A 21,538-nucleotide genomic window follows, 5' to 3' on the forward strand; every position below is an offset into this window, starting at 1 on the left:
CGACATCTGCTTGTAATCAATGTCTCAGTCAAATTGAATTAATTCAGTACAATTAAAAAACCTTTTGGCATTTATTATTGTCAAGTAATAGAATGATACAAGCATGTACGACTCCTCATATGTACGGTTGTGCTCATAAGATTACATACCCAGGCAGAATTTGTGAAATATTAGCATAAAAAAAAAAAAAAAAAAAAAATGACTGAAAAAGAACCATCTCATTATTTTCTTTATTGGTGCAAAACTGTGTAGTTTTCTCTCGTGTACTAAATAGAAGTATTGAATAAAATGTTTAAATTGGATGTGTCCCAGTAAGTGTTCAACTTCAGAAAAAAAAAAGTAAAAAAAAGTTTGAGTCTCCCCTTTTCTGTTTTGCATCTCGACACAGCAGTGTTAAACAATTGTACATATTTTAATTTAACAATCTTAACAATTGAACAGTATGAGAGGTTATGTTTGTTCAAAACCTTAATTTTTTTTTTTTTTGGTCTCCTAATGGCGTTTTCAACATTTCCACTTTTAATCAGTGCTCTCAACAAAAATGACTGTCTGTTCCATTTTATTTTATTTATTTATTTTCTGAACTTTAGTCTTTCGTTAGGGATTACCACCTGAAATGCCGTCTTGATTGGCTGAATAAGGTCACATGTGATGGCTTAACTTGCATGTAATTGGTCCGTACGTTTCATCATGACTGTAATGCTGTGCCGCTGAGAGTCTAAGGAAAACTGGAAGCCTCTTGAACAAAACTCAACTCTCCGTTCGAAAACCGTTCAGACGCCAGAACGAGCGCGTTCGCAAACACGTAAATCAGGCAGAAATGCGAAACATTCACTTCACATTCGCACAAAATATGAACTTTCGTTCATTGAACTCGTTCAGTGAGTGTCAGTGCAAGTGCATGCGTCTTGAAGAGGGGGGCCTGGTGTGAGCTGTGGCCGACAGCAGCTTCTGCATGAGTGTGCTCAGTTCAGTGTTTTACTGCGGCTCTTCTTTCCCACATGCCAGAGCATCACAGTAAGAAATTATAATGAAAATAGTGTACTATATATTGTTAAAAAAAACGATATATAAAAGGTTAGTCATGACAAGCGTTATTTGAGTGAATCTTCTGCCATGTTCAAGAAAAAGGTGTTGTGTGTTTTTAAACATTTGATTAAAATTAAACATTTTCATCACAATTGCAAGATGTATAGGCATGATCAAGTAGCGGTACTCGGTCTCGGCAAGTCACACAATAATCACACTATACATGTTGCTGAGATGCATTGTTTATTCTCTTCCAATCTTGTTTGACATAAAGAACATCTGGCAGCTGTGCAAGGGCGCTAACATGATGTTTCAAGCCTTTACATGTACACTATTGACTTACAGTAATACATCGAATGGAAATAAACAACAAAAGAAAAGCTTGAAAGAATGACACTACCAGTTTTTTTTCTTATTATTGTAAATTCAAAAACCTCTCTCATCAGCTGTTTACATTCTAGTAGCTCGGTTATATCAAAATGGCTGCAGCACTATCATATCATCGCGACAGGGAGGAATCCTTGTATCTCCTAAACCATTGTATATTAGGAAATTATTTCTTTATTTAATGGTATTAAACATTATATCGTTAAAGACAGCAAGATATTGCCAGACTTTAGATTGGTTAATAATTTGTAAAAATAACAAATGACTAAAAGTACCAATTTGTGAAAAAAAACATGTAATTGACCAAATTTGGACATACTGACAGCGACAATATTGGGAAAAAGGTCAGAATAATTTAAAGTAACAAAAAAATATATATATATTAAAAATAATATTTATGGCTTGTAATAAAGAGAAAAGTGTGTCTGTTGTTGTCATTACATTTGTGGACCAGCCTGGACACCTCTCATGTTATATTACCTATTGTTCAATATTTATTGCACACTAAAATGATCAGGTTTCCTTTCAAGACATGAAATATGAAACGATTGTTCCTTACTATTGATGTAAATATTGACAGTTCTAAGAGGAACCGGGGTGTTTGTGCTTCCCTCTTCATTTTCCTCACTAGATGCCTTTTCAAAGCATTTTTGATCAAAATATTCCCTATTCACTCTTGAGGCCCCTGCACACTGGCACATGCATACAGTAGATACATAGACATTTGCTGAGAAAGGGAACTTCTTGCACAGTATACATATCTCTCACTTTCTGCTTTAATATTCGGTCAAATGGTACCATGCATTCTTGTAACGTAAGCCTCAAATGTGTCTTTCTCTAGTCTGAAGGTGAAGGACTTGTTAATTTAGCCGCCTCCCCGCAACACGCTAATACTGTACAGTATGTTCAACGGATGGATTCTCAGAGCAAATATACTTAGTTTTCTATTTACAATGTTTCTTGGTTACGGGACTACAAGCGATAGCGCTGATTGCATCATCGTCATCATCATCGCACTTGACGTTATTTCATTGCTTTGCTCGGTCATTTCTATGTGCAAACTCAAAGTTGACTTATTTACATCAAGCACGTTGGTAGGCAAAAAAAAAAAAAAAGGAAGACAGAAGGCTTGGGCAGCTTAATTTGCTCACTTTTTTTTTCTCCTTCATTTTGGCACTCGGCGGCTCACTTCTTCCAGACCGGAATCTCAGCATTCCTAATAAAAGTCATTCATAAAAGTGCGTAATTTTCAATCCATCTCAGACTCACATACAGTGGTACTTCGACTTACGAGTTTAATTCATTTCGTGACCACCTTCGTGACTTAAATCACTCATATTTCAAATCAAGTTTCCCAATTGAAATGTATCATAATGCCATTAATCCGTTCCAGCCACCTCAAAAAAAAAAAAAAAACACACCAAAAAAAAAACGCCACGCTTATAGATTTTGAATTAAAAAAACAGTACGGTATTATAAAATATGACTCTAAAAACATCCGTTTTATGAAGGGTAATGACGCCAAACGGCACAAACACACGCAGTAGTATATTCATGTTGTGCCTTTAAATGGCGTGGCTTGTAGCGCTCTATTTCTTTCTTTTTCTCTCTCTCACATCCCCTAAAGAGAGTGCGTTTGCAGCTCTCTCTCTCTCTCTAACTCCCTCTCGCTCGCTCAACGCCATGCACACTTTACAGAATTCTTAATAGCTTTACAACAACAAAAAACAAAGATACCTGAAATACGTGACGGCGGAGGAAATGACGTTTACGCCGTGTGAAAGAAAGCACAAGTGTGCATAATTTGTGAACCCACGCAATATTTTTCTCCCAAATTTTTTGGGGTAAAGCAATTTATAAGCAAATTGAGGTTTGACTAAGAGATTCCACCTTATTAACTTTTTTTTTTTTTTTCACTTCACTGGAGTGGTCGAAAGTCTGAAACACACTCACAACTCAAGTCATTGCTCACAAGTCAAGGCACAAAAAAAAAAAGAAAATCGGCCAATGAACGGCATATGAGAATCAGTATCTTGAAAAACCCGCAAGTCGTGGCACCACTGTATTAGTTATACACTTCTCATTGTAATACAATAAACACTCAAATGGTTCTCTGACATGCAGACGCTTACAGTCACTGCTGTAGGTGAAGTTGTCAGGCGAAGTGCACTGGGAAAATCCCCCAAATTCCCAAGACTTGACCACTAGAGTTATCAGCTAAGAGATAGATTGCTGTCACCACTGCCTGACAAAAGTTGGCTTTCAGCTTGTCATCACCCGGCTGCATGCTGCTGACATTTTGATCAGGAAAGCACATTTAATTCCTCATTTATTCACAATGTAGCTTTGCAGCCTGATCATTTTTCACACAGAACCAAAACAAGCTTCCACTCTGTATCTGTAAGGCAGTAAAACGCTGACTCGTGACATCCTATTATGAGTGGAATCTGCCCGTAGACGTGAACGCCAATCAAAGTCATCCACACAGTTGGTGTGAATAACAATACATTTTACATTGACTACACATATTTTCTCCTTGCTATGTTATGATGTTTCTTATTGACTATTTGTGTTGTTGTTTTGCCCCAATCATCAATGCAATGTTCTCTTGTTTGTGAGTGAGGTAGTCTAATGTTGCATCTCTAGTCAACATAGAAAATAAACCTCAACAAAATTGTGTAGGAAATAGTACAAAACGTTAAGCAGTATTACGGTTAGGACTGGATTACTGTCTAGCAATCTCAAACTCTTAGTCAACAAGCTGCACTGAAAACACAATTTTATGACATAAATAAACGATATTCTGCCACAAAAAAAAAAAATAAAGCTCAACCCAAAAACAAAAAACTAAATTCAACCCCCTAAACACCATATTTCGCCCTCCCAAGAAAACACTCACACACACACACAATTTTGTACCCAAAAATTAACATTTGGAAAAAAGAATGCTACTTTTACCCCTCAAAATGCAATATTTTCCCCTGAAAAGTCACATTTGTCCCCTAAAACATATTTTGCCACAACAAAAGCTATATTCTGCCCCAAAGTGCCCAATACATCATATCGGTCTCCTTCAAAAAAAAGTTACATTTTGTCCCCAACAGGAATGTCTTGACACAACAAGCTATATTTTGTCCCCAAAATCACTATTTTAACATGAAACGCAATATTTAGAAAAATAATTTGCCATATTTAGCACCCAAAAAATATACTTTGACCCCCAAAAGTAATAGGCTACCACAAAAAAAAAGCAATATTCTCTCTCCCAAACTTTATATTTTAAGTTTGAATCTTCCCAAAAGACCATATGCCTGCCTCAAAAAATATTGTTTGCCCCTTTTGCTATATTTGACCACAAAACCTCCAGTCTGGTGTAGTTTTAAAGCTGCTGCATTTAAATTAAACATTTTCAAGCAACTCAAAAATCTGTCAGTCCACCTTAATTAGAATGCTTAGTGTTTTGTACCAAATCCTGCTAAATGTTCACGTTAACAGGCTATTTGACAAGCTGGTAAAAGATGGCTACAGGGACGACACACATATTGACTACTGTGATGTGATGATGATGATTGTAGGGCCACAGGGGTTGTGTGGTGTTGTGTTGTGACAGTGCGGTACTGTTGTGGAGATCACATGACCGCAGTGGCGAGATGTCAGGACTTCGTGGCGCTGGACAAGGACGGCGGGGACGCCGAGCTCCTGTCGCTCTCGCGCCGGTCAGTGTCGTCGGCGGACGTCTGCGCTGCCGTGTTCCTGCAGGAGACGGATGGGGCAAAAGTACTCACACACTCTACTTACTAAGTAGAAGGACAGATACTTGTGTAAAATGTAAAAAAATAAAATAAAATTAAAAAAAAAAAAAAAAAAAAGACTAAATACTGATTTGACTGCTGTACTGAAATGTACTTTAGTACAAGAGTAAAAATAAATTAGTATTTTGTTAGTGCATGTTTGTGAGATCAAATGTCGGTGCGGGCGCATACTTGTCGCCGCTTTGCGTGATGAGTCTCCTGCAGGTCTCCATCTGGACATCCAGGCCTCGCTTCATGGAGCACATCTCCATGTACTCGTGCAGGTGGCGGTTCATGTCGCTCTTTGCCGTCGCCAATTCCAGCTGGAAGACACAGTTGGACTTTCTCATTCAATATCCTTTCAGTCAATGACATTTTTCACTACTCATTTGTAGAAACACAGCATGAGATCCAAACACATGGTATGCATATCAGTACAAATGAATCCTGAAAAAGAGGAGTTAAAGACTCGCTCGAGACAGGCTAACAACACCTGCGTCAATGTCACAGTAGTTATTCTCCTTGACCCAACAGACATTTGGACACAATCGTTACAACAACACATGTAGACAGAAAATAAACAATACTCAATGCAAATATTCTTTATTCTCCATGAGAAACAACCTATATTATTGACGCTTACAGTCAATGGACATAGAAGCATGTTTTTACTCGATGCTTTTCCATAATATAATACTGTAGGATGCTACTTTACTTACGAAAAATATGTTCACAAACATTTGTGTGGTGTTTATTGCGAGGCTGGAATGAATTAATAACATTTTCATTAATTTTGATGGGTGATGATTTTTTTTTTTCATGAGAGTGTTTTGAGTTACAAACGTGGTCACCAAACAAATCAACCGACCAGAATCGGAATGACACGACTCAAAATCTAATCGAATCGTAAGGTTCTTAACAATGCCCGGCCCTACTTAGATTACATTTTACCGCCAAAACAGCACCTCATATTAAAAAAAAAATTAAATAAATAAAAGTTACATTAGGCTTTCAAAACATTGGCAGCAGCAGCAGCAAATTAAACGGTTTGCCATTGGCAGAGAGGATTCGTCAAATTCTTCATGGGCACAACTCACACTACTCTAATGCAGCACCATTTTTAAAAGGCGAATAAACTGGTTTTCCAGTGGAATAAAATGTATTGCCAAGAAGCATTGTTACAGGAAAGAAATAATCTACCAAGTACAAATTTCCTAACTTTTTATGGTATGTTTATTTGCTACAAAAGCTATATTTTGTCTCCTAACTCATTATATTTTGTTTTAGCACAAACAAATGAAAACAATGAAAATTAAGAACGATATATCTAGCCATAAAAAAAGCTTTACGTGTACATATATATTAACAAAAGTGTCGGAGAAAAACTGTGGTTTGTCCATGTGTTTTACTTAGCAGGCTACTTCCTAGTTACTAGTAACTATTATATTGATCATAAAGGATGAATGAAAGACACCACTAAAAAGGAATAATAAATATGCTAAATATTAGGGACACTTCATATTGCCATGTCTTATAATTGTGATGAAAATCTTTTATTTTAACCTAATATTGTGAGAAACACAAAACGCAAACCTTTTGTGAACATGGCAATAAGTTTCACTCAAATATAACAACTTGTCATTACTGATATTTTAACATCAGACAGCATGTTTTTCTAAGCGCCTTGCCTGGAACACAAGACATTTCAATTATGTAGTGTCTCAGTCTGAACACTAGGGGCACTAGAAAAAGGAGCGCATAGGTAAGAGATGGAGAAGAATGTTGAGTGTGTAGGCATACAGTATGTCAAGCTGGTAAAGTGGCATCAGTGTTGTAGCATCGCAGCATTTTTTTTTTTCCCAAGTAACTATAGTAATTATAAGTAAAAATCTCACCTCAATCTGGTCAATGGTTTCCTGGTATTCCTTCTCTCTGGACTTGAACAAGCATTCAGTGTCACTTATCACTTTTTCCAGACAGTCGTCCTGGTGGGCATAGAGAACCACAACAAGATAATCGATGTGGTGTCCTTTGAGGTTAGGTTTCATTTGCATGGACTTTAAAGCAGACTGATAGGCCAAGTCATTTTGTAGATGAAGTAAACAAAAATAAAAAAAAATAAAAGTTAAAGTGTGTACGTAAAATATGTAAAATATTTTCATTTTATTAATAAAATAATAGAGTGGTGCCTTGAGAGACAAGTTTTATATGTTCGTATCTCAAAACGCTCTTATCGCAAATCATCTCACCACAACGAAATGAATTGAAATGCCATTAATCCATTCCAGTCTCAACATTTTGTAATGTTTTTTTTTAGAAAAATATCATTACAACAGTATTTTATAAAAAAAAAAAAGCATACAACACTGACATAATTAAATAGAATGTAAAGAATGAAACCGTTTTTGACACATTTTTTGCTTCGAATCAATAGACATTGTGCTGCTCCTTCTGTTGTGTACATCTTGCCACGAGGGGGCAATATAAAATAGACATACAGATGGATATACGGTACATGAAGCCAGTCAGTCCTCAGTAAGCCGTTGCAATGTTACGGCAGGTGTTTTTCACAGAGGATAAAACATGTATGACTGTGAGTAGAGCTATTATCTGTCTACAAATCTTGCTTCACCGTTTGAATAGCCATTGCGTAAAGGGTTTTAACACCGCCACATCGATGCTATTCGTTAGCCCATCTCTCTGCAACAAAATCGACGAGCTCAACCTTCTGTTACAGACTAAGAATGCTTTCAACGGGAATGCGGCTTTCGTATTGACCGAGACCTGGCTGAAAGCTGACATCTCTGATTCAGCTGTGGAATTACCTGGATATCACTTCATCAGAGCCGACTGTGATAAAAGCCTCTGTGGGAAGTCACTAGGCGGAGGTCTGTGTTGCTACATGACTTCAAGCTGGTGCACCGATGTTTTAGTAATATACAAGCACTGCTGCCCCTTGCTGGAGTTTATGGCCTTGTACTGCAAACCCTTCTACGCCCCCAGAGCGTTGTACAAGGTGAAGATGGAGGAACAAATTAGCTCCAATGACTGGAGGTCACTGTAGAACTTGACAGGCTATAAAAATAAAAGGCAACAAACCAGCCCATCTTTTAAACAGGCCAATGATTTTAATGAATTTTATACCCAATTTGAGAAGTCTTCTTCTCCTCCACCTCCAGGATATGATCAGGGTATCGTATCCACACAGCCCCATAACCATGGAATCCACCTAAGCATGTAGGTGAACACTCCCCCTCGCAATCAAGCTCCCTTTACTACTGAAGAGAAGGAAGTACACCTCTATCTGCCGCTGGATTACGGATTTCCTCACCAACAGGCAACAGCAGCTGCGGCTTGGCCGTTACACGTAAGATCTCCGGTCCACCAACATCGGAGGACCTCAGGGGTGCGGGCTGTCACCATTTCTCTACTCACTATACATCAATGACTGCACTTCCACCAAGAACTCCATCAAGTTGATTAAATTTGCAGACGACACCACCTTGGTCGGCCTTATCAAGGGCAACGACAAGTCTGCTTATAGGCAGCAAGTATGTCAACTGGCTGTGTGGTGTGCCGAAAATAATCTGGAACTCAACTCTGAAAATACAGTGGAACTTCCTCCGAGCCCCCTCACCTCTACTACCCCTTACCGTCAATAGCTCAAGGCTATGGAGTCATTCAAATTCCTAGGCACCACAATCGCATACAACCTCAAATGGGAGGTACCTCCTCCATCAACAAGCGGGCGCACAGTGGAATGTTTTTCCTGAGGCAGCTACGGAAAATGAACATCTCTGTTGGGTCCAGGTTCTACAGAGACACTGTGGAAAGCCTTCTTTCTTCATCCATCACGCTGTGGTTTGCCTCAGCATCCGCCATGGCTGTAACGTATAGTGCGCACAACAGAGAGGCTGACTTTACAGGGGCAGCTGTCAATCAGCGACCTGTATGAGGCCCGCGTCAGGCAGAGGGCAGGTAAAATGGTTGTTGATAAATCACATCTTGCAAGCAACATCTTTCAGCTGCTCCCCTTGGGTAGGCGGTACCGTGCCATCAGGCCAAGGACCACACGGCACCAGAATAGCTTTTTCCCTAAGGCTATTTCCCCCCGGAATAAATGACTGCCTCTCCCCCCCCCCCCCCCCACCCCCCTTCCTACAGGAGTCTGAACTGGACTTGTAACTTTTATTATCCTCTTATTTATAAATTGTTTTAATTAGCATGACTTACTAGAAATATGCACATTTTACTGTCTGTCTGTCTAGTTTTGTATTAAGCGCTGGATGCCAAGTCACATTCCTGTGTGTCCATGAATGCATTTGGCCAATAAAAGGGATTCTGATTCTGATCTATAGCATTTCCCATTATATGTTGCCATTATGCTGGCAGACTTTAAGGCAAAGATATGTGTTTGTTTGAAATACTCAAAGTTATTATTGTCTTTTTTATGTTTAAAATGTCAAGTGAGAGTGGCATTAAACAGTTTGACGCATCTTTTTTGAAGAATTGTTCACTATCTGCCAAAGTGCTGCTTGTTGTGAAGTGAGTTGAGTTCACTGCCACCATACAGCACTCGTATCTCAAAGTTTTACTTGCAAGTCAAATCAACAAAAGAATTTGCCAAATGACAACTTGTATCTCGAATAGCTTGTAACTAATTACTAACTAAACATTTAATATAATCAACACTCAGTTGTTCATTTTGCTCATATTTATGTTTTGTTAAAATTGTTTCCTTTAATAAAACAATGCATGCTTTTTAGTATGTCGTATTTACAATTAATTTATTTAAAATTATCAAACCAATTACTCAATAACATAAAAAGAAATACAAATATTTTATTCCTGGTTTGTATTTTATTTCAAGCTAATGGACACATTATTTAATGAGATGAATTAACAAAAAAAAAATGACAGTTTGTTAAAGCCACACCCTACCTCTCCAGGCGGGTGGGCGGGGTCAGGAGGCAGAGTGCTTCCTGGGAAATCTTCCCACAGCAGCAGCGTCTCCTCCGTCTCCTCCCAGGCCAGACTGTCACAGTCATCCTCGAACTCGCACTCACGTCTGCAACGTGAATGAATACGTGAGAGACGGGAGGTTTCGAGAAGTGTCCTGCGCACATGCGACTGCTCACAGATGGTTCAGCATCCTCTGCATCTCCTCGTTGATCTGATTGGCCGAGGAGCTGCTGTGTTGCTGCTGCTGCTGCTGCTGCTGCTGCTCATCCTCCTTGGCCACGCTGGTGTCGTTTTCAGACACGCTGACTGGTTCTTCGCCCTCGCTACCGTTCATGGATAGAGGTGTCTGTTTGCGCCGCAGGCTTATCGACGGCTGGTTGTTTGTAACCTGCACAGATGTTTTTGTGGTTAAAAGTGAAGTCTGATGGAAAGTAACGAAGTAAAAAGACAGTTAACCCCAGCATATTCATAGTTTGGCATTCACAAATTTGCATATGCTAGCTAATACTACAGATGACCCTCACTTGAAGGTGGCTTGTGTAATTTACCAAAGGAATACAGTTGTTTATGTAACATGGGTTCATGATTGTGTACATGCTAGATGGATGGCGTTGTTGCTTTATGATCCTCTCCGTTGTAAGTGTTATAAGTGTTTCTATAGGCAATTACAAACACCTTTTGGGGGGCTGTCAATTTGTCAAAGATTTTCACTATTCGCAGTAGGACTTAGTCCCTATTTCCCATGAATAAAATTGGGTTCGCTGTACTTTGTTAATGTTCTTAAGTAGATATTTCAGGTATCTGAATTTTGAGTATTTCTTTTTCTGTAAACGTTTTACGTTTACGCCCTACATTTGAGAACATCTATCTGTACTTTCTACTCACTTACGAAAGCAATACTTTTTTCAACCACTGCGGATGTTGACACCACATAAAAAAAGACCAAAATAGAGAGCGGTGAAGTCAACTGAGGTTGAGATCATGAGTGATTGATTTATTGAGATCTTGTGGTCTCAGAAATAAAACAGAGGGCCTTACCGGTGCATTCATGGTCAAGGGTAAGAATGAGCTGTCCATGCAGTTGCGAGTGGTGAAAATCTATATCGTTGATATCGTTTGATTTTGAGGTTTTCAATATCTTCAACGTTCATATCTAAATATCGACACGATAACGATATATTATTTAACTCTAACGTAAACCAGGGAACAACAGTTTTGAAGAAGCAAGATATTTCCCTTGCATGGTGTTGTTTAAGAGAATATTTGATGTTGTCGGCTACAAGAATGATTATTTTCTGCCTTATAAGACCCCAAGAGCTCAATCATTCAAGATCTCGAATGTGGTTGACATTTCCTTTCTCTATTTACGTCTTTTTTAAGTCGTGTCGTCATTTGCGGAGGTTAAAAAAAGTAACAAGCCTATATAATGTACAGGTATCTTTTTTCAAATGAAAAATCGACATTCCCACCATTGGCTAATAAATATGACATACAAAAAAAATCCATCAAATGTGAAAAACAGTCCACCTGGTACATCTGGATGACGTCTTCACAGTTCCTCTGCTGGGCGACGTCACAGAGGCGAGCCGTGATGTCGATCCTGCGGCAGATGTCCATGTCCACTTTCATGGCTTTCTCCTGAATCTTTGTGTCCAGATCTGACAGATTCTATATGAACAGCGACGGCAGGGAGAAATATTGGAAACAGTATTTATTAGTACTTCGATTTCGATTTTGTAGTTGATGGCTTGTTTAAAGCCTTAAAAATCAAATACTGCAGCACAAACAATACAGACATTAAGAATAATAAATTAAGCAACTTTTTAATGGGCCATTGAAATACACTGGCCAAAATAGCTATATTTCCCCTTGAACATAAAATTTCCATCAGTGAAAACACTACCGCCCAAAAGTATTTTGCCTAAATTACCCAAAACACCATCCATCCATCCATTTTCCGAGCCGCTTCTCCTCACTAGGGTTGCGGGCGTGCTGGAGCCCATCCCAGCTATCATCGGGCAGGAGGCGGGGTACACCCTGAACTGGTTGCCAGCCAATCGCAGGGCACATACAAACAAACAACCATTCGCACTCACAGTCACACCTACGGGCATATTAGAGTCTCCAATGAATGCATGTTTTTGGGATGTGGGAGGAAACCGGAGTGCCCGGAGAAAACCCACCCAGGCACGGGGAGAACATGCAAACTCCACACAGGCGGGGCCGGGGATTGAACCCGGGTCCGCAGAACTGTGAGGCTGACGCTCTAACCAGTCGACCACCGTGCCGCCCCAAAACACCATATTTAGCATAAAACCCCCCACATATGAACCACCAAAACAGTTTACAGATACATTTGTCTCCCAAAAATGGTAATACAAGTACTTGCCACAAAAACGCGATGCCTTCAACCAAAGAAATGCATCTTCCCTTAAGTGTAATGTGTTTTTTGGGCTACATTGTTTCTGTTGTGCTGCTCCACGCGCGGTGCACGCAGTGAACCTGGTGGCTAGTTGGACAGCTCCACTGCGAAGTGGCTTGCTACTAGTAGCTTGTAGCTATTAGCTTTTGGGCTCGTGGGTCCATTGGGTCCGTCCAATAGTCCACAGCCTTGCTCCATGCGCCGCACAACAGAAAAACTTCAGGGAAAGTTAACCGTTTATTACGTTTGCTAGCCCACGAGCAAACGAGCTCGCTTGACCGTGGCGGTCGTCTAATATGTCAGCGCCTCGCTCGAAGTTGTTGTGTGTTTAAGTTACCAAATATGGTTCCTTAGCCTATAAAATGTTACTGACCAAAAACAAGCATATGGAGTTAGTGGATATTAATGGATTATTTTCTCCTTTTTTTCAATTGGGCAGAATACAGTATTTGATATAGCGCTGGTATTGAATCTCATTATATTGTGCAGTTGTTCCTAATCAAGCATCCGATTGTGCTTGTGTGTGGTATTTTGCTTCATATTTATACATCCTTAGTATAAAAAAAAACAAAAACACAATATTAGGTTATGATTTTATCACTTTGAATGATGTCGCCAGTGCTGCGCTCACATTACTCATGAGGCCTTTAAAGAGAACCAACTCGGCCTTCAACTGCTGAACTCGGAGGGCCAGCTCATCCTGGCAGCCTTCGCTCTCCTGCAAGTCCTGCAAACACACACACACACACACACACACACACACGCACACACAAACAAATCAGGAAGCCTCAAAACACAGCATGCACACCAGAGCTGCATGTGTGCACGCGCAGAAGAAATGTCCTCCCTGTACACAAAGAGTTTACATTATGCAAGAGGAGGTCATGAAGACAATAAAAACTTTTAGCAGCAATGAACCAGATGAAAGCATTGTAAATACTAAACGCCTCACTGGCCAAAAGAAGTTTGCCTGATGTAAGGTAATCGTCTTTTAACGGCGCGCCCTATTGACTCAGTGGCAGCATGCCGCTTTAATGAGCTCAGGTGAACATTACTGTCAATAGTCCACGGATGTTCACATGCACAAGCTAATAATGTATGTAAAATTGTTTATTTTAATAACCATACAATAAGCATTCATTCTCATTACCTTTTTTAATTTATAATTTAATCTGAATTTATCTTTTCATTGGCTCAATAGCATAAGTGTCTAAGTCATTTTAAACTTACTGTCACAATATCAGTTTTTAAAAATACCAATTTACTGCTACAAATTGTGGTTTTTTTTTTCTTTATATCGGTTTGGACATTCAGTCACCCAGGCTATGGTAATCTGCAAAGGTGGAATTAAGACAACTAAACTTTTCTTGTTTAATTCTTTTTTTTTTGCCCTGTTTTCTAAAAATGATCACATATGCCTTAGGCAACTATGCTATGTATTTAAAGTAAATAAATAAAGATATAAATTAAGGTAAATGTATATGTACAATTATATACTTTTATATAAATATATATATATATACTTTGGATTTTATTATTTACGATGAATCACTTGAAATTGTTTGGTTAAAATAAATTTTAAACCCTTGATGTACTCAATGTCAAATTGTTTATTTTGCGAATATGTTTTAATTTATTATTTACAGTGAACCAATGAAACCATTATTTATTTAGAAAATTTTTAATTCAAGAAAATAAAATATATACATTTTGGTGAACCATTCTCGTGGGAAAAAAATGCTAAATTAATTCAACAGGAACTCTTCCAAAAACAAAGTTCCTGGTAAATTTCCATGTTGAACGCAGTTGCTGCTAGTTTTCAGATGACCCAGGAACCTTTACGGGTGGGGTCTGCAGCACTGAATATCTGATTGGATTGATACTCCCTCCATTTTCACCCTATGTTAAAATACAGCTGTCTTGAAACACACACACACACACGCTTGTTTTTTATTTTTATTTTTGTCCTGTTCGGCTGTTAGGTCAAGCAGAATGGAAACTCTGTATCCCTTTTATGCCGAAACAGTTTGACTGTGTCACAGTGGAGTTTTTAAGCTTTCCTGCAGTTTAAAATATACGAGAGTTTTTGTATAACCGCAGACCAAACGCATTGAATTTGTGTACATTCCCATATAGCATGAAAATAGGCGTTTGGGGTATTTTTGGTGCATTGCACGCATATATTAGATGGAGAGAAGCCCATTTTATGCATAGTGTACTGAGTAAAGTGTGTTCTATGAAGCACTTTATATTGTATAAGCTGTAGATTTGTGTTTTTTGTCATTCTAAACGTATTGTTACAAATCTGTATCCAGTAGCTACGGTCAGCAGACATGGAGAGGTCCTCTTCCCATTTGGTGATTGGTAAGTGCATTGACTTAGTCCATGAAATTAATTTATAAACTTTTGAGAGATTTCTTTTACTTTGCGGGAGAAGCTTCATTATTTGCTTGACAAACTCCAGCAGTTCGAGGGTGCTCTGGAGTGTTGGTATTCTTCTTTTTATTGCTGCTTTTAATTTATTGTATTGAAGAAAGTTTCCGGCTGTTATTTGGAATTCTTGGAACAGTTCATCACGTGTCCTAAAAACATTATTGTTAAATAGTTGTTGTAGGTGGTTAATTCCATGTTGTTCCCATGTACTAAAATGAAGGCGTATATTATAAATTTCGAAATCTATATTATCCCAGATTGGGGAGAGCATACTGGGAGCTAATTGAGATCCCGTCGATTCTAAACTTTGCCACCAAGCCGTTAAGGTGGATGCAATTATTGTATTCTTGAAACATTTATGGCGTTTAAGAGTAGTAGAAAGAAATGGGAGTTTTGGTAGTTTGATGTTGTTGCAGTCTGTTTGTTCCAATTTTAGCCAAGAATCACACTCCTCACTGTGGTGCAACCATTTGATGAGGTATTGTAATTGGTTAGCTAAAAAATAGTGTTTAAAGTTGAGGGACACACACGCTTAAAAAAAAAATAATCATTACCTCTTGCAAGTCAGCAATCTTCTGCTGCAGGTCCGTCCTCATTGTGTATTCTTCTTCCCATCTAGGAGTCAAGCAGATACAAGAGATGAAGTAAGGCAATTCACTTCAAAATATGTCAGTAATGGACCATAAGCAAGCAACACATTAAGCATTTCGTATAGAAAGATTCGGAGAGTACGAGTTTCAGATTTCAAGTTACTGGGGGAAAAATAAATCTCTTTCTTTACATGTGTGATATCGTTGGGCTGTGTAATAGGTATATTCAATAGTTTTGTGCAGGTACAACTCTCCCAAGATGTCTTGATAAGATGAATAATTAAGATTCAGGCGGAAACTGAGGCACATACATTTTTGTTTTGATTAAAAGTGTACCGCCGTGATGCTGACAATCATCTCATAAATCTCAACTTTTAATACATTCAAAAGCCCAAACACTTCCGCCTGCGCGTGATGCGCACTCCCCTCTGCGGACTGCCGCATCATCTCATTAGGGACACGCTTTTCAAACACTGCGACACACGGCGATCTCTTCAAGCACTCCCGCATCTCAAACAGTCCAGAAGAGAGGAGATGTACGCTCTGGGAATGCAGAGAGGAGCGTGAAACCTTTAGCGAGGCGGCGGGACGCCCCCACTCCACCCCGCCTTCCAATAGTTTGCAGTGCATGGTGCATTGCAGATATGCTGAGAAGTGAGGAGGGGGGAGAGAGAGGAGAAAACCGGGGTGGAAATGTTCACACTGTGTGTGTGGTTAGAAGAGTTTGTAGGAAAACAAGAAGAGTGTGCATGATGGTAAAGTTTAGCAAAGTAAACTAATATTTGGTTTAAATTATTATTATTATTTTTTTTAAAAAGACCTCTGGTATGAAGGTGAGTCGTAACTGAAGGGGACTGATGCTAAAGCTTACAGTGAAATCACTGAGGAGGAAAAGAGGCTCAGCACGTGAAGGTTATTTGAAGCTGGACACGTATGAGGTCATTCACCACATTAGGACTGGCATCACACACTCGTCCTACTGCATAGTACTCGACATGGAAAATGTCTCTCCGAACAAATACACTGCTTAAAATACTTTGTGTTGTTTGATGACTTTTCTGGCATTCAGGGGAAAAAATGGATGTGAAATATGTACCATAGATTAGATCTTAAAGCATTCTAATCCTAAAGCAAAAGAAAAAATACGAGCAAAAAACATAACAAAATGGATGGATGGGTGGGTGGGAGGCCTGGTATTACTGTAAAACTATATTAACGTTTTATCGCCTCATCACAGAATGAGATAGTGGGTACGGAAAGTATTCAGACCCCCTTAAATTTTTCACTCTTTGTTATATTGTAGGCGACACTGTGGGCGACTGGCTAGCACATCTGCCTCACAGTTCCGAGGACCGCGATTCAAATCCCGGCCCCGCCTGTGTGGAGTTTGCATGCTCTCCCCGTGTCTCCGTGGGTTTTCTCCAGGCACTCCGGTTTCCTCCCAAATCCCAAAAACATGCATTAATTGAAGACTCTAAATTGCCCGTAGGTGTGAATGTGAGTGCGAATGGTTGTATGTTTCTATCTGCCCTGTGATTGGCTGGCGACCGGTTCAGGGTGTACTCCGCCTTCCGCCCGAAGATAGCTGGGATAGGCTCCAGCAGCCCGCGACCCTAGTGAGGATAAGCGGTACAGAAAATGGATGGATGGATATCATATTGCAGCCATTTGCTAAAATCAAGTTCAATTTTTTTTCCTCATTAATGTACACACAGCACCCCATATTGCTAAAAAAAAACATAAAAAGAGAATAGTTGACATTTTTGCAGATTTATTCAAAAAGAAAAACTGAAATATCACACAGCCATAAGTATTCAGACCCTTTGCTCAGTATTAAGTAGAAGCACCCTTTTGAGCTAATTTTGGGAATGATGTAACAAGTTTTTCACACCAGGATTTGGGGATCCTCTTCCATTCCTCCTTGCAGATCCTCTCCAGTTCTGTCAGGTTGGAGGGTGAACGTTGGTGGACAGCCATTTTCAGGTCTTTCCAGAGATGCTCAATTGGGTTTAAGTCAGGGCTCTGGCTGGGCCATTCAAGAACAGTCACGGAGTTGTTCTGAAGCCACTGCTTTGTTATTTTAGCTGTGTGCTTAAGGACATTGTCTTGTTGGAAGGTGAACCTTCGGCTCAGTCTGAGGTCCTGAGCACTCTGGAGAAGGTTTTCATCCCAGATATGCCTGTACTTGGCCGCATTCATCGTTCCTTCGATTGCCAGTCGTCCTGTCCCTGCAGCTGAAAAACACCCCCACAGCATGATGCTGTCACCACCATGCTTCACTGTTGGGACTGTATTGGAAAGGTGATGAGCAGTGCCTGGTTTTCTCCACACATGCTGCTTAGAATTAAGGCCAAAACTCCATGCAGGCTTTCATGTGTCTTGCACTGAGGAGAGGCTTCCGTCGGGCTACTCAGTCATAAAGCCCCGACTGGTGAAGGGCTGCATTGATGGTTGACTTTCTAGAACTTTCTCCCATCTCCCGACTTCATCTCTGGAGCTCAGCCACAGTCATCTTTGGGTTCTTCTTTACCTCTCTCACCAAGTCTCTTCCCCCCCCAATTGCTCAGTTTGGCCAGAAGCCCAGCTCTAGGAAGGTTTCTGGTTGTCCCAAATGTCTTCCATTTAAGGATTATGGAGGCCACTGTGCTCTTGGGAACCTTAAGTGCATCAGAATTTTTTTTGGTAACCTTGGCCAGATTGGTGCCTTGCCACAATTCTGTCTCTGAGCTCTTCAGGCAGTTCCTTTGACCTCATGATTTTTTAATAAATCTGCAAAAATGTCAACAATTCCTTTTTTTCTGTCAATATGAGGTGCTGTGTGTACATTAATGAGGAAAAACATGAACTTAAATGATTTTAGCAAATGGCTACAATATAAAAAAGAGTAAAAAATTTAAGGGGGTCTGAATACTTTCCGTACCCACTGTATACACAATAAATCGATGGATGATCATTTTAGAAATTGGAAGTCAAGGATAATATTTCATTCAACAATTGTTCAATTTACTGTAAAAATGGGTTTGGTTACAAAAAGAATTCTTGCAATCTCTCAACATTATCATTTATGAGATATAACGATTTGAAATGTTGGTACAGATTTTAAAAAGAAACATGGAAGTTGATGGAAACAGCTGCTATTGGGGAATGCAGTATACCTTGAATCATTTGCCCAATCATCTCCCAGGTAACTTTTGAAAGGTCTTGTTCTTACGTACGTGGTGGTCCGTAGGCGCAGAATGGCAGCCACGCTTCTGTCAGACTGACCCAGGGCAGCTGTGGCTACACAAGTAGCTTACCACCACCAGGGTGTGACTGAGAAGTGAATGAATAATGCATGAAATTGTAAAGTGTCTTTGAGTGCCTAAAAAGTATAATGTAGTAATTGAGTATAATGCATTATTATTATTATTATTATTAATTGTTATTATTAAGGATATGGAATTAACGCTGAAATGACTTTCCATGATGTGAACATCTGACCAATTTGAACATGATTGACCTTCATTCCTCTGTATATTTAGAAGCTGGCTTGTTTATGTTGTGGGTATATTTCTAGCAGCAGCACCTGCCTCTGCTTGCAGGATCAGACTGGGTGGGGATTTGTTCTGACTCAGCTCCAGACAGCTGAGTCGCAGCTGCTCGAAAATGCCAATAGAAAAAAGGCTTAGAATTGCAATACCTTGACGTACGAGCGCCCAGGCTTACGAGTTCGTTTTCCAGATACGAGCCGTCGCTTGGTCGATTTTATGCTTTGTATTGTGAGCTTAAATTTGCCTTCGGATGATGGCAGCAGTGAACTTCACAACATCCGGCCACCGTCGGTTGTGAAAGTCAAAGTACAGGTAACTGTTGTGTTTTGAGCTACGTACCTCTTCCATTGTTATTTTATAACTGAAATCCCTTTTGTTGCAGGCCACATTTAAGTCAAATGTGCGCCAAGACTTTTAGAAAAACATGCAGCTGGATGTTCAAATGTCAGTAATGAAAAGTATTTGAGGAAACTTATGCCAAGTTCTGGAAAAGTTTGTGCTTTGTGTTTCTGAACAATATGTTATGAAAATAAAACACATTTCATCACAACTGCAAGACGTAATGTATGGGTACTTAGATGAGTACTCAAATGTAAGTACTCGTACTCGGTCGGGAAAGAAAAAGGTGGTTTCGGTGCATCCCGAGTTATTATTACTTCAATAATTCCATGTACCTGCGTTTATACTCGTCCCTCTCCCGCTTCACTTTAGCCAGGACGTTGTAGAGCGCTCTGATCTCGGGGGTGATGGTGTCGATCTGGACCCCGACTCCATCCGGGTGCACCCAGGAGACCCCAGGGCTGGTCAGACGCTCCGATCCGAACCTGCGAGTGGGGTTGTAGGACCAGATGGTGCCCGGGAGGAAGCGAGGAGCCCCGGTCACGGAGCGTCCGCCGCTGATTCTGGACCCGGGGGAGTCCACGGAGGGGGAGGCCTGGCTGACGCCGATGGCCGGGTTACAAGCGGTGTCGGTTCGGGTGGAAGCGGAAGTCTCGGGGACCGGGCAGGATAAAGTTGTGGGCCTCCTAGCTGAGTTGTTGGTGTTGTGGAAGGGGAGGGAGCCGGGTCGGAGCGGGATGGCTCCCACGAAACCCGTCTGCACGCCTGCCTCCTGGGTATGCGGCCTGCAGCCGCTGTTGGCCTCCAACGCCTGCTGCAGCTGCTTCTCCAGAATCTTATTCCTGCGCTCCAGCTCGTGCACTTTGGCCAGGAAGCACCTGAATCTCAGGTTGAGGGTTTTGAGCACGCTGATGTTGGAACCCAGGTCATTGCGCAGGGCCATGGCCGCGGGAGGATGGTGCACGGTGGGGCTGTGGTGCTGATGCTGATAGTGGTGCAGGTAAGATGAGCTCTGGGAGGGGAACTCGGGCCCGGGGAAATCACCCAGCAGCAAAGACGCCGAGTCCGGAGACCCGAACACGGCGTCCGGGAGAAGGCCCGAGGGGGATTCTGGGTGCCCGGTGGCCTGGCTCGGCTGCGGATGTTGTTGGAGATGCGCCGTGGCCCCCAACAATGGATTCATGCTATGGTACGGAAAACTAAAGCGCTGCAGATCTGGCATGAACACGGACGGGAAAGGTCTCTCTTAAAAGCAGAATAACAATAATAATAACAATAACAAATAAAACGACCGATCAAAAAAATAAATAACAAAGCGGCGCAAAGATGCGCAGCGTTTCCCTTCTTATATAACTGTCTTGGAATTAGACTGATCCTCCCAGATTAGAAGAAGGTCTTAACGTCGACTGCTGCTGCAGCTCGGTGACACACAGTCCCAAAAAAAAAAAATTGTTCACCGATTAACCGACACGCAACACGGCGACACGGCGAAGAAGTTGTCAGAATAAAGGCGAATAGAAGCAGACGGGTGAAGGAGAAATGCGACGTGAGCGAGTCCCTCCGAGTTGTGGCAACCAAAAATGTGACCGCAGGACAAGAGCAGCTGATAGCAGCTTTACCGTAATGGCGACATCGCAGGCGCAGGAGGACGAGTTCACTTTTTCTCTCCGCGACATCTTGTTCCACTACAGACTAAATTTGAACGATAAACTAACATTACATTGAAAATAAAATCTGAAAATGCTGAAAGATGCTGTGCACGAGCTGAAATGACAAAGAAATAAATGAATGGAGGTCGTTTACACGGGGTAGTACGTCAAACGATGCGGATGTCGTGGAAGTACGCCCCCTAGCTGCTTGTCAGCGGTATTGGGGTGACGTCACAATAACATGATCGGGTTTATATTTGGAATGAGAAGCCTCACAGCAAGGCAAAGCAAACTTATTTAGTCAGCACATTTCAAACACAATGCAATGGGCTTTACATTACTAACAGCATTTAAAAACAAAGAACAACAACAAAAAATGCTGATAAGCATTTAAAACAAAGAGAAA

The 21,538-nt window shown here is 40.6% G+C and overlaps 1 protein-coding gene across 2 annotated transcripts; it reads right to left on the reverse strand.

The window, feature by feature from the left end:
- Positions 1-1,259: 1,259 nt before the first annotated feature.
- On the reverse strand, positions 1,260-21,311 carry iffo1b (intermediate filament family orphan 1b). Of its 2 annotated transcripts, XR_009789042.1 has the most exons (10): positions 19,819-21,311; positions 15,579-15,639; positions 13,223-13,318; positions 11,697-11,837; positions 10,346-10,557; positions 10,149-10,275; positions 7,103-7,192; positions 5,400-5,530; positions 3,549-5,169; positions 1,260-2,632 (listed from the first exon to the last, which is right to left on the reverse strand). XR_009789042.1 is itself a non-coding variant. In XM_061777009.1 (9 exons), the coding sequence occupies exons 1-9, from the start codon at positions 20,703-20,705 to the stop codon at positions 5,070-5,072; spliced, it is 1,845 nt and encodes a 614-aa protein (XP_061632993.1). In that variant the 5' UTR covers positions 20,706-21,311; the 3' UTR covers positions 1,260-5,069. The 2 variants fall into 2 exon arrangements, 1 of the variants encoding a protein (XP_061632993.1); XM_061777009.1 differs by having other exon boundaries at positions 1,260-5,169.
- Between the last annotated feature and the right edge of the window lie 227 nt (positions 21,312-21,538).

This window comes from Phyllopteryx taeniolatus, chromosome 6 (assembly GCF_024500385.1).
Source record: "Phyllopteryx taeniolatus isolate TA_2022b chromosome 6, UOR_Ptae_1.2, whole genome shotgun sequence".
Classification (NCBI taxonomy): Eukaryota; Metazoa; Chordata; class Actinopteri; order Syngnathiformes; family Syngnathidae; genus Phyllopteryx; species Phyllopteryx taeniolatus.